Source organism: Dermacentor variabilis, chromosome 2 (genome assembly GCF_050947875.1).
Source record: "Dermacentor variabilis isolate Ectoservices chromosome 2, ASM5094787v1, whole genome shotgun sequence".
Classification (NCBI taxonomy): domain Eukaryota; kingdom Metazoa; phylum Arthropoda; class Arachnida; order Ixodida; family Ixodidae; genus Dermacentor; species Dermacentor variabilis.
Window position 1 is genome coordinate 179,573,656 of NC_134569.1, and position 12,625 is coordinate 179,586,280.

The window sequence follows — 12,625 nt, forward strand, 5'->3', positions numbered from 1 at the left end:
CCCGCATACGAGGCGGATGCTCTACCGCGAGGCGGCTCCTGTAACTCCGGTGTGATTGGGTGGCTTGTTGGGCTAGAGAAGAGCCAGGCTGCAGCACCCACGGTTACGAAAGCCCCCAAGGTTGGCAAAGAAAAGCTGCGCTGTAAGCCAGTTAATAAGTGAATTTTTGCTAATTAAAGTATTTTGTAGCTCACCTTATTAGCGACAAAGTATTTCCAGCTTTCCTAGGAACTTGTCCTCCAAAACTTCACGATTGCGGCGCGCATCTGATTTATTTTATATATATTAAATATCTGCATTGACTAAAGAAAGCACCCCGCGTAAGAATGGCCATGCACCACCATCTACGAAATCAAAAAAGAGTTCTTAATTTGTCAATTTCACACGTCGTTAACAATAGCATGTCACCAAACGTTGATCTAACTCTTGTTTCGAAGGGATGCAATCAACAGTCGTAGTGCTAATTACACCGGGCCCTTCACGGAACACAGGCTCATTCGCATTAGTGCATGACGTTGTGTGTTACAGCAGCGCTACCGCCAATGAAGGCCGGCGGCGAGGCAACTGCATACCTTACGTGTGCGAAAACGCCAACGGAAACCTCGCAATAATTTATTAAAGCCCGTGTCTTTTGCATTGACGATGCAGTATATACAAGATAAATGTAAGACACGCGTAACAACTAAAAATCTGGCTGCTTCCGCAGAGCTGTGAGAAAAAGCTCATGCAGTGTTTCGATCTGGCGAGGCTGGGAGCTCATCGGTCGGGACAGCTTCCGAGGTAGCGGTACTCCATCTGCAAGTAAAAAGAAAGGTATTGTGCTGAAAGCATCTACGATGGTTGTCAATGAAGCGAACGGCCGAGCGCTTGTGGAAAACCATTCACTTAATTAATGTAGCGATGCTGTTGGAGTCCTACATTTCTTGCCGTCAGAATATTTATCCAGCTACCGTTTGTTGCATCATCGCGCAATTTCGTAGAGAATAGAGCCGTCAACCGCCACAGCTGTAGCGGTAGTACAGGTGTCCATACATATAAGTCAATTCGTCATACTTATGTTATCGGTGTGGAAGACGAGCCCCATCCTCCTTTCCAGTAGTCGCTACGAGGGGAGAGGGCGGCGGTAAAAAAAGTGGGTGGCTCTTCATAAGCGCTCCACAACAGCATCTAAACATTCACATGTCCCGGAACTTCCGCGCGCGCGCGCACGTGCATCTCACAGAGATAATATAGTTGGCGTTCGGTGACGCTCGCGGCCTGGCAACATTGGTTGCGCGAAAGCATGGGCTTTTTATTTCTGCGTCTTTGTACACGCGGTGAAAGCTACCAGCGAACGACCATCGCGAAAAAAGGCCAATGAACTAACGAAACCCATTCACCATGGGCACACGTGCAAGAATCCTTCACCCAGGTGTTGGGTTCCGACTCTGCGACATGAATAGCTTTGCAAGTGCGCAACAGAAACGAGGACAACCCCAGCTTTGATGCAATTTACCACTGAAGTAGTATTATGAATCGCGATGTGAACTGTACGTCTTATTCCATTTATCAAAGAACGTTCTGTCATATCATGCGAAGTACTGGCAAGTCTTTCCTTTTTTCGCTAATCGTCTGATTTCTTTCTTCTATAAATATTGTCGCCTGGCGCATAGAAGACGCGGCAGTACAGGAACTGTGTCAAGCCTACGTAGTTTTCACGAGCCATTGCCAAGCCTATACGACAAGATAAGCTAAGGCTCCGTTTCTTCTCATTCGACTATGCGACAGGATTCTTGGAGGCGGTTAGTATAACGACAATGAGCCAAAAGTGTAAGGCTGTTCTTAGAGCATGTCTTAAGATACACATTTAAAGCAAAGGGGCATTTTGTGGTCATGGTTTCAGTCAGCCTGAGTGAGCCAATGCCTATTGTGGCCGTGCGGTTGCTTAGAAAGGCGCGTATATAATTGTAAGTATTACGATCACTGTTCGTGAGGCTTATGTTTGTGAGGATGATATGGTCAGCCACATTGTCGAAAGCGCCTTTGAAATCGAGCGCTAAAATCGCTCCGGTGTGGTGCTGTGAGATGTGTTCAAGGACTTGTTCCTTCAGCTGAAGAAGGATGTCGTGGGTAGAAAGGTGGGGCCGGAATCCGAACATTGTTCCGGGAAAGAGGTAGCTGGATTCTAGGTAAGGTTGAAGCCGGTTCAGAATGGCATGTTCCAGAAGCTTGCGTAGGCATGAATTCAGTGAGATTGGTCTCATATTTTCTAAGCTGGAGAGTCTGCCTGGCTTCGCAATGAGTATGATGTCCGCGTGCTTCCAGTCTGCTGGTAGCGTACCCTCTTCCGGACGTTACCTACCCGCAACAAAGGAACCCCACAAGGTGCTGTTCTATAACCCACCCTTTTCAATATTGCTATGATGAAATTACCTGACAAACTCAACGGAATACCAGGAATCAGGCATGCAATATACGCCCATGACATCACTATCTGGACCACCACTGGTTCCTAAGGAGAGAAACAAGACGCCCTTCAACACGCGACCGACGTCGTCCAGCAATATGCAAAAACAAGTGGTCTCCGGTGCTCCCCCGAGAAGTCAGAACTATTAGTCGTTCGACAGAAGTCCCGAAGAAAACTCAATGAACTACGCCACATCAAGCTCATCCTCGACGACAAAGAAATACCCACAGTAAACCGCGTCCCTTGCTTTTTCCTACGTCAGAGATTACTGATGCAGTCATTTGGATAGTTTTTGGACACTCCCAGGCAGTTTCTGTCATGGCTTGAGTTGGGGTGATCGCCAGCGGCCGCATTCTTCTTGTTATAGTGACAAAATGCGCAGACTTCTAAACTCGCGCATACTTTTAAAGATATTCTACTGCCTCATTCGCCGCCCTCGTTTCTATCCTACTTCTGCGAGTAGTCTAGGACTTTGCAGCAGGATGGTGTCGGAGCACAAAACTCGAAGAGTAAACACCATAGCAGTGCTGTCGCGCTCTCACGCTCGGCTACATTCTAGCTGACGATTGGCCGGCGAACTACCCTGGGCCAAACGCAATGGCCGTCTCTATGAAGACTATTATTGAGCAGGATGCCCTCGCTCTTCAGCACACTAGCATGGCGACCCTGAAAGCATCGCTGGACCGAGCCTGGAGATAAATTATCCAATGAATACTTTGTCGGTTGGGATCGAAGCGTACCCAGAGCGTTTAAAGACCGTGATCAAGGCCAGGAGAAAGGACATAATAAAACTGTTTTTCTTGTGTTCCTGATATATCACCTAATGCACTACAGAAGATATCCTCCGACTTTTTTATTCTCCGCCAACATATTAGGCATAAACCATGTGACAGTATTTAAGGCATGCCCTTTACTTCCATAGGGCCAGTCTACTTGCTTTCCTCACGATCGGTAAAGTATCTGCTGGTAAGTCGAATTCTAGGAAGTCTTCTACAAGCCGAAGAATGATAACTTTGATGGCATGTTTGTCTGTACGCGTAGTGCCCGACGTGGTGGCATAGTGGCTTTGGAAATGCGCTGCGAAACCACAGTGCAGGTTTAAATCCCGGCCACGGCGGCCGCATTTCGTTAGGAGCGAAATAACAAAATGCCCTTATGTCGTGCATTGGATGCACGTTAAAGAACCCCAATGTGTCAAAATTAATCCGAAGTCCCCCCACTTCAGCATTCTTCATAATCATATCCTGTTTTGGCACGTAATGCCCCAGAGATTAATAATATTTTTTATGCATGATACCGTGTAACAGGTCAGTAATGCACTTGGTCTCTCGGCGCTCAAATTCCCAGTAGGTAAGCTGTATTTAATAGGATTCTTCTCTGGCCTAAAGAACGTTCTTCGCATTCTACACGCAACCTCAAATCCGACGATATTCTATGGACACCCGTTGGAAAATCGAGTGCACTCAGCACAAGAGATCAGTAAAAATGTTGAAGGCATTCCGTAGAACTGGGAACGCTTGTGTGACAAGACGGGAGCGTAATATTTTGCTTTTTTACTATCGCGGTGATATCTCTCAGTTTATAAACTCTGTTTTATTTAGGGTAACACGCCTAGAAATGTATGTTCTTCCTCAAATGGCGGTGCGACATTCTTTTCAGAGCGGTGCTCTGTTGCAAGCTTCGTTTCTATAACAGCACAGTGGCATTTTTGTGTGTATGTGCATGTGTGCGTGCGTGCGTGCGCGTAACAAGAAACGTGATAAGGAAACCGTACGCGGAAGCGTACCTGCTGACTTTCTGCGTGCGGCGACTTCAGGCTCTGCAGACTTTACCGTGGGCTCAGGCTTGCCTTCGTAGAAGCCTTGAAATCCCAAGAAGGGATCCAGAAGCCGTGCGAGAAGTACTTCAAGCTTCAGTTTGGTCTTTGTTGGCGGATAACTGTCGCTGACATTCTGCGCGGAAACAGGTATAAAATACAAAATATATATATATATATGTAGTGCCGAAGCATGTTCAAGGATTTCATGATGACCGTTGTCATACAGGCGTCTGAAGGGATTTGAGCGAAATAAGCTAAGCAATAACACTAGCTACATTTCTCTTATTTCATTCAACATTTATTCACTCCTTTCTTCTCAATAAGAAATTAGGTGTTGTAGCCTTAGCAGACTAAAATAATTTTACATTCTTGTCCTAAGGGTTGTCGACTTCTTGTTTTCAAACGCAATGTTAGCACTGTCCGCATGGCCACGCCAGCTTCCACAGACACGGGTCAATCATTTCCTTTTCTTTTGCCTCCAGGTATCACAATTCATTGTCTTACCCTTGCCTCCTTACCCCTTATGTTGCTGCTTAGAATGTACTTACGAAAGGAATTATTTATCAGTTTTAAGGCTATTCGGCCACATCAAATTTTATGACCAGCTACACACGCCAGTAAGTTCAGAGACAGCAAATACCGGGATTATGTAGTACTCATAAAAGCGAAAATGCGGGGTCTTCGTCAAAACCTTGTTCTCGCAGTCCAAGATGTTGTGGTGGTGCATTATTGCCACAAGTACAAGCGTATATCTAGCGAAGCCTTCGCCGCATCATCGCTTTGGCAGGCGGGGTAGACCTTGCACGCCTAGGCACATCACTGGTCTCGACAACAGCAAATGATACAAGTAGGCTACGTGTCACGGAAAAGCCACTGCTCACCATGCGGACCACTCGACCAGACTTTTTGCGCCGCTCATGAATCGCCATACCGTAGCTATGGCTCCTGCTTCAAGACTCTGTTGTATCGCTTTTTAGGTTCATTACAAGTTGAAAGAATAAACCAGCATATGTTGCTGTTCTGTGATGGCATCCGTTGGTTCGTGATTCCACAAAGTCGTTTCGTTGAACCGTCTGAGTGCTATGAAACGCATATATTTACGTCATATGAAACGCGCCGCGGTAACTTAGTGGCGATGGCATTGCACTGCTGAGTTCGACATCGCGGATTTGATCTTGGCCGCGGGGGTTGTATTTCGATGGAGGCGAAATGAATGCTAAAACGCTCGTGTTAAGTTTAGGTACATATTGCGAAAACTGAGATTTTCTAACGGCTATATTCTTAATCAGATCGTGGGTTTGGCACTTAATACTCCAGGATTTCATTTAGCTAATTTAGTGAGACGAACTTCGAGATGAATTATAACAGGCCTTGAAAAACATTGCACTAGTTCAGCTGATGACGGGGGCAGTGACTCTACCGGAAACACAGCGGAGAGTCCCAAACTGCGCGGCGTATCAGGCAATTCATAGCAGAGCGTACCTGAAAAGAAGCTTGTGCTATTCCGTTGATTCATAAAATGTGGGTTCATGTTGGTACGAAACACTGCCGGGACGGTTACGATCAAAGTCGTTTTAACAGTATTCGCATCTTATATGCCGTTTCATTTCATTGACTCACCAGCTAAGCACAGAAACCCCACTCGGTATGCTTAATTTTTGTGCCCAAACTACTTTCACAGAACTTCTAGCGGGGCTAGTTTGTAATTCATCTTAGTACGTCGCTTCACAGTAACACTTTTTACAGCTTCACAGTCTTCATCGTACCGTTGCTGCAGTTAACAGCACTTTCCGCAATCTTACTAAGGGTGAACCACATTCGAAGGCGTCCCTTGAAAAATATGCAACAGATCATTGATCCAGCAATACTAAAAGCTGCAAGGTCAGTTTTTATGCTCCATTACTTTCTCTATATCTGTGTTAGTCAAATATAGTGAGGGCGGGCAGCATATGGCCGCGATGACATCAAATCACATTTCGTGTATCATATTCAGTGTTACGCCTGGCGAAGTTAACGAATCGCCCTGAACTGTGTGTGCCACAGTGCGCATTTCGCGCGTATAAGGTATATGGAGTTCAGAATGAACAAAGATGCCCTATCTTAGACTGAACAGAAATAAATAAGGATCGCGGCGCATAACTTGTTGAGCACATAGAACGCCATTTGTGCATCATACCTACACTCAATCTCATTTCTGCATATGTTTAACTTAGTAAGAGGGACATAAGTGCAGAAGCGTTCTATGTACAACATGGAACCTAGTCGGAATGAATTCCCTTGAAAGTCGGCTCTTCCTATGGATGAAGCTTCTTTCCATTGCTATGTTATATATCACTATTATTCGCGTTCGACATGTTTCACTAAGTAATAATCATAAAGATGGTAATTTTATCGCGCATCTTTTATACATCTACATAAATCAGGTCTGCCGGAACACCTTCGGGCTTTAGGGTAGTGCCTGGCAGAGAGGCGAAGCCGTGGGAGGTACGCAAATGGTTATTGCTGAACACAATCAGCTACATGAAACAGGTAATGAACATAGCCTGGTCGAAATCGCAAAATATTGCACAGAAATCTAAATAACACAATCAGGTGGAAGCCGAAAAGAGTTAATGAGCATACGGAAGGGTCAGTGTAAATTGTGTTAAAGTGGTAATGAATCAAAGCAAAACTAAACCCATGCAATCATCGTAGGGACCCAACTAATGTATATAACAGGGACAATACGATTACACACGCTATTATCAAAAAGTGGATCATATTGACAAAAACGCTTCACTTAGCGAAACTAATGCGAAACTACATGAGAGGGTAGTAATGCATGATTTAGTTTCGTTTCTGCTACGACGAGATAAAGGCTTACGTAAAGAATAAGAAGCATGTGCCGGATTCCATCGGGGACGAGGTGGCGAGTGTTCTCGTTGATGAGATCTGCAGAGATAAACCAGTCATACAGAGTTTATCTTGCTGGATAGCAAGAGCTGTATAACACTAAGGCAATCTTGTCCTGGTTGCAGTGTCAAGTGATGCAATGTAGTTAACAGGCAACAGCATCCAGGACACTACCGAGTTACGACGGGAATACGCAGGCAGGTGATAAACCTAGTATTTTGTGTGTAAGCAAACTGAAATAATGTCTGCTCACAACTGCCAGTACAAGCGAAATAGAATAAACTTTGCTCTCTGTACATGAGCTTTATCTATCAATTTGGTCACTTTAGTAATTCAAGACTAGGTATACTTTATTTCTTGTGAAATTACTTGGGGCGTCATTAAAGTAAATGTACCGGTCCACTACCACACTGCATAATCAAGTATATTGTACTAAGATAGGCAAGTAACACGAATGAGGCGCTTTTTTATCTGGTTCTCTCTGACGAGGTGTGTTTTCAGTCGGCGGAAGGCTGAAGGTAAGTACAACCACATATTTTCTATTTGCAAGCAAGATAGCCAACGCCTAAAACGCTGCATCATACCGTGCGTCTTGCGAGGGTCTGTTTATTCACCTGATCGACGGAACTGGCACCAGATTTATATTGACTACAAATCAAAATGCAAAACAACCGCATCCCATATGCGCCACAGTCAAACTCATTTCTCTAAAATCAGCATTAAGAATGAGTCAGCTCTCAATTTATCGCTCCATTTGAACCACTGCAATATAGCCGCTACATCAAGTGTACATCTTAACCTCAAATTGCGAATATGACTTAATGAGAGAACTATCAAATGCAAGGAAACGCATAAGTTGTGGTTCTTTAGAATTTACGCATTTTTATAAGCTTCCAATGAAATCAACGCAATGGGACCCCTTCAGCACAATTATTCGAAATAGGCGGCATTTCTTACGATGTAAATTGTAAATATCATACAGTGAGCGTTATTGGAAGAATTATTTCATATCTTCGTTGTCACACGTGTTACCTCTGCACATTTGAAGCTTGTTTATGCTTGGTGCACGTCCCTCCATTAGGAATCCAGAGCATATTATAACTCCACAGTTTTATATGCCACCGTTAAGATGTGCAAAGCGTTTCGAGCAGTTTTATAGAGCACTGCATAAGAAAGGGCTTTTGGAAATATACTTTATGCAACGCCGCTGCATTTCGTGGCACATGTTAAACTTTTACCTCTAAAGTTGTGCGGGTTAAAGACATATATTAATATAGTTGCGCTGGCTCGCGCATGATTTAAACCTCATTTTTATCAATCAATGTCCAGAAGCAAACACTTCAACCTAACCCTTTTTCATAAGTAACATTTGCGAAAATCGCCACTGATATTCGTCCACCACGAAAGGGCCAAACAGTGGCTTTCCTGTTTCTCAGAAGAGCTGCTCATGACTTAACACTGAGAGACTTTGACAAGTGCAAGTGACGCAAACCGTTCGACAATCTTTGCAGACTTTCACAGCGCCATTTTCGGAAGGTCATGACTGACAGCGGCATCAAAGTTATCATATGGGATGACAGTATACATGACGAAGAATACACATAGCTTCCGCAATGATGCGATTGCAGCGACATCACTTGCGGACAACAGTCACCGGACCATCGCAGATGTACCGCACGTCCAGGCGTGATTTCGCGCGATGCGAGAAGAAATAAATAGGCCAAGAAGAATGCAAGCACCGCACTTATGGGTGCATCTTATGGGGAAAGCAATGGACAAGACATAGCAGGGGTGAGCGCTTTGTCAGCGGATTTTATAGACAGGGCTGGGCATCTAGATACACTCGCTTATGAAGATGTTCACTGTTAGACTGCACAGACGGAATAACACCCCCATAACGAAAGCACTACTGACATCACATGTGGTGTACGAAAGCGTTCTCTTTCGGTCAAACTTGAGGTAGTTTTGCATCAAATTATAAGTGTAAGCCGCAGTTTCCGAAAGAGCTTTAGTGCAACCCAGTCTAGCAGGAACTTGGGATATGTGCCGCGGTATAGCCCAGTCGCTATGGCATTGCACTGCTGAGGTCGCGGTCCTGGTTCAGATCGCGGCCGCAGCGGACGCGTTTTAGTGGAGGCGAAATGCAAGAAAAGAAAAGCATTCGTGTACTTGTATTTATGTAAGCGGTAAAGAAACACAGGTGGTCAAAATTAATCCTGAGGCTCCCACAAGGTGTACCTCTTATTCAGATGGTGGTTCAAAGAATTTAAATTTGAAGAATTTAAGGAATTTGAATAAACAACTGCCCGCCGCGACGGCTTAGAGGCTATGGTATTGCACTACTAGGCACGAATCGTATGCCGGTCGCGGCGACCACATTTCCATGGGGATGAAATGCAAACACGCCAGTGTACAGTGAATTGGGGGCACTGATGGTCAATACTGATCAGGAGTACCCGCGACGGTGTGCCTCATACTCAAATCGTGGTTTTGGCTCGTCAAACCACAGAATTCAATGCAGATAGATAACTGGGATTGTGCGAGCTTAGCAATGAAGATTTCGGCACAAAGATTTCCAGTCATTCCGGAACATAAAAGACGGAACTGCACAAAGCTGGCCCATCTTTGCATTTCCTGTACTTTAAATAAAGGCACCTTAATACAATGACATTACCTTCCGGAAAAGAACGCTGCTTTTTTTGTGCGGTTACAAGACAGCGCGTGCAATGAGAACGCGCGTTCAATGCACGCAACGAGCAGGCTAGGTGATTTAAGATGTGCCCGATAATAGCAGTTACAAACCTTCAAGATCCAGCTTTGTCACCACTGCGTCTCGGAACACCACAAGAAAAGCTTGTCTCACGGTTGTTGACCCCTTACCCTGCATACACACGGTTACGATAGGCGCTAAAATTAACACTTTATCATTTACTGCGCATCATAGGTGCCAATGTGCATCATACGTAACTCCCGCCAACACTTTGTCCAATGCGACAATAATGACGCCAAGAACTCTGAGCTCATTGAGAAAAAAAAAGTAAACAAGGAGAGAGAGTGCGTGGCATTCCAGTGCCTGTTCTGTTGCGTAACTCAACGCTAATACCTGGCAAAATTTTGACAGGACTAGAACTCTAATGCCACCTCTGGCCACAATTAGGCAAAGAGACTCCCGTACACCATGCAGAACATCAATAAGATGGCCGAACGCTAAGAGCATTCAACTATGTGAACCCTCCTTCTGAGCCTAGTGCTTAGCGTTTGACATCGCTTTTCGGAGTGTACCCCACATTCTTGCAGCGTCTCTGTCAGGGTGTCTTACGCAACTGTGCCGAAATTTAAAATTATGTAAACGCCACAGAGCTGTAGAGAACCGAGGTAAAATTGTTTGTCATCATTTGGAACAGGCGTATTTTTGTATTCCACCTAATTGCATAATTAATAATTATTAATTGGTTAACCGATCAACTATTAAATTCAGAGCAATAGTACCAATGAGAAAATTGCGGATTATCATAAAAAATTCGCTATCCGGCTTACTGTAGCTCAATACATGCTAAATAAAATGATTTTCTAATTTCATTTCTGCGGCAAGTGGGACGGCTTCAGCAGCATCAAATGAAAGCTGAAAACGCATTGCACGTGACACAGCTTAGTCTTACATCTGTTGTCACCACTGCTTTTCGCAAGCAACGCTGCGCAGACAAATCGGGCTGGGAGTGTGTGCGTACCTGAAGGGAACAGTGAAACGCACGATACTGACACTGCTGAGTACTTCGTGCGCTCGCGTATACCGTGGCCTATCTCACAGCTTTTCAGCGTTAGAAGGCGCCGCAGCGAGATTCCGAGTAGGTTTGATTTCACGGTTGCCAATTAAATCTTCTAGTCGCGTAAAAGTGGGGGCAGTTTCCAGACTCTAAGGGACTGACGCGAAAGTGATTGTCGGAACGTGCGTGCCTTGACGACGTACAAGATCATGTCAAGGGTGGGCAGGACGTGTCGAAACAAGTTTTCCCATTCGGAGGAAAGCACTTCCAGCAGTTTCTCTCCTGCAGCAAATGAGAAACAAATGAAAAAAAGGATAACACAACGATGTAAACTGCAGCAGAGCAAGTAAAAATTTTCACAGCTATCTCTTCCGCGGCGAAGTAATTTTCTTTCGCCCAACGTTATACGGGATTACCTATCATATATTGCGGCTCAGGAAATGCACAAAATGACCGAGCCTATCATTCCTACCCTCAGCGCGCACTGGTCAAGAAGGCCCTGGAAGCTCATCTATATAGAACCACGTAAATACACGAGATTCCCTGCATGTTTAGGAGAGAGTGGAAGATAGCTTCAGCGAGTCGACCAGCATTGAAAAGATTATCTATACAAAAACGCGTCATTCGAGCAAGTAAATTAAGAGCAGGAGTAAGCTACGACCGCCAGTGAACTATTAGGGCGCAGTCCCAGATGTCATGCGTGGCCTCTCATTGCTATTCAATGCATAATATATGCGCAAATTGCAAATGGGGACACGGACGCGTGACTTAACATACAATCAGTTTCTAGAAAGCGAACCATAGGTGTCCTTCGTTGACATGCATGCAACTCTATTCAAGTGCGAGCTACAAATAAAGTAGGAGCTCCTCGTAGACTTGTTTGAATTCTCCCTTCGTCATGCATCTGCCTCAAAAAGCGAAGAGCCTTTTTTGCACAGCCTACAGGCTGAGAGAAGGCATTCCCATATGTCTTACAAATAAACAATCATTGTATAGCTATTATGGTCACTGGCAAGTTTCGTCGCCACTGTAACAACTTAAACAAATATGTTTAATTAAATGAACTCGCGACGAAATGGCTTCGCATAAATGGGGTGAAGATGGTCATCATTTCTGTTAAAGGTGTTTCCAGTAGTTCGAATGCTCAGTGATTCTAAACGCATTAGTGATAGCATATTTAGGCCTGTCACCTAGATGCTTGCACCGTTCCAATCTAAGGTGTGTCCAGATGCTTCTGGGGGCCCTGCTGACGTGTTTGTAGACATGCTGCTCTTATTAACGTCTATCAAACGTGACCTCTGTCGGCGCGTGGTCACTGTTAAACATTTATTTCATACACTATGTTTTAACCTGGTCAGGCGGTTGCTTGTCAAACGTTTGACTACAAAAATCAACCCTGTGGTCCGCCATACAAAATCTTCCAAGGTGTACTGTGATGACCTGCATCGTCACTAAGTCGAAATCTCATTACACAAATGTATTTGCGCAGAGCGGGCAACCATAACAAAGGCCATAGTGCCAACCATAATATGAACGCTATGGAATGTCGCCTGGAAAGCGCAAGCTGCTTACACAGAATGACTACTGGAATGCACTCACAGGCACGTCATCAGTGCGTTCCAGAAGCTTAATGTTTCGAAAGGGCCACTGTTCTCACTTTGCGTACGACACGCGTACGCCTGACAAGTTACCGGCAACTGACTG

At 44.8% G+C, this 12,625-nt stretch overlaps 1 protein-coding gene across 3 annotated transcripts in view; it reads right to left on the reverse strand.

Moving 5' to 3' along the window:
* Positions 1-596: 596 nt before the first annotated feature.
* The window catches only part of LOC142572967 (proline-rich protein 5-like), a 57,230-nt gene continuing 45,201 nt past the window's right edge, over positions 597-12,625 (reverse strand). For all 3 annotated transcript variants that reach the window (XM_075682446.1, XM_075682445.1, XM_075682444.1), the window contains exons 6-10: positions 11,112-11,203; positions 9,960-10,038; positions 7,129-7,196; positions 4,233-4,398; positions 597-795 (exon numbers count right to left, since the gene is read on the reverse strand). In XM_075682446.1, coding sequence (XP_075538561.1) covers positions 683-795; positions 4,233-4,398; positions 7,129-7,196; positions 9,960-10,038; positions 11,112-11,203 — 518 coding nt within the window. In that variant the 3' untranslated portion in view covers positions 597-682. The remainder of the gene's footprint in view (positions 796-4,232; positions 4,399-7,128; positions 7,197-9,959; positions 10,039-11,111; positions 11,204-12,625) is intronic.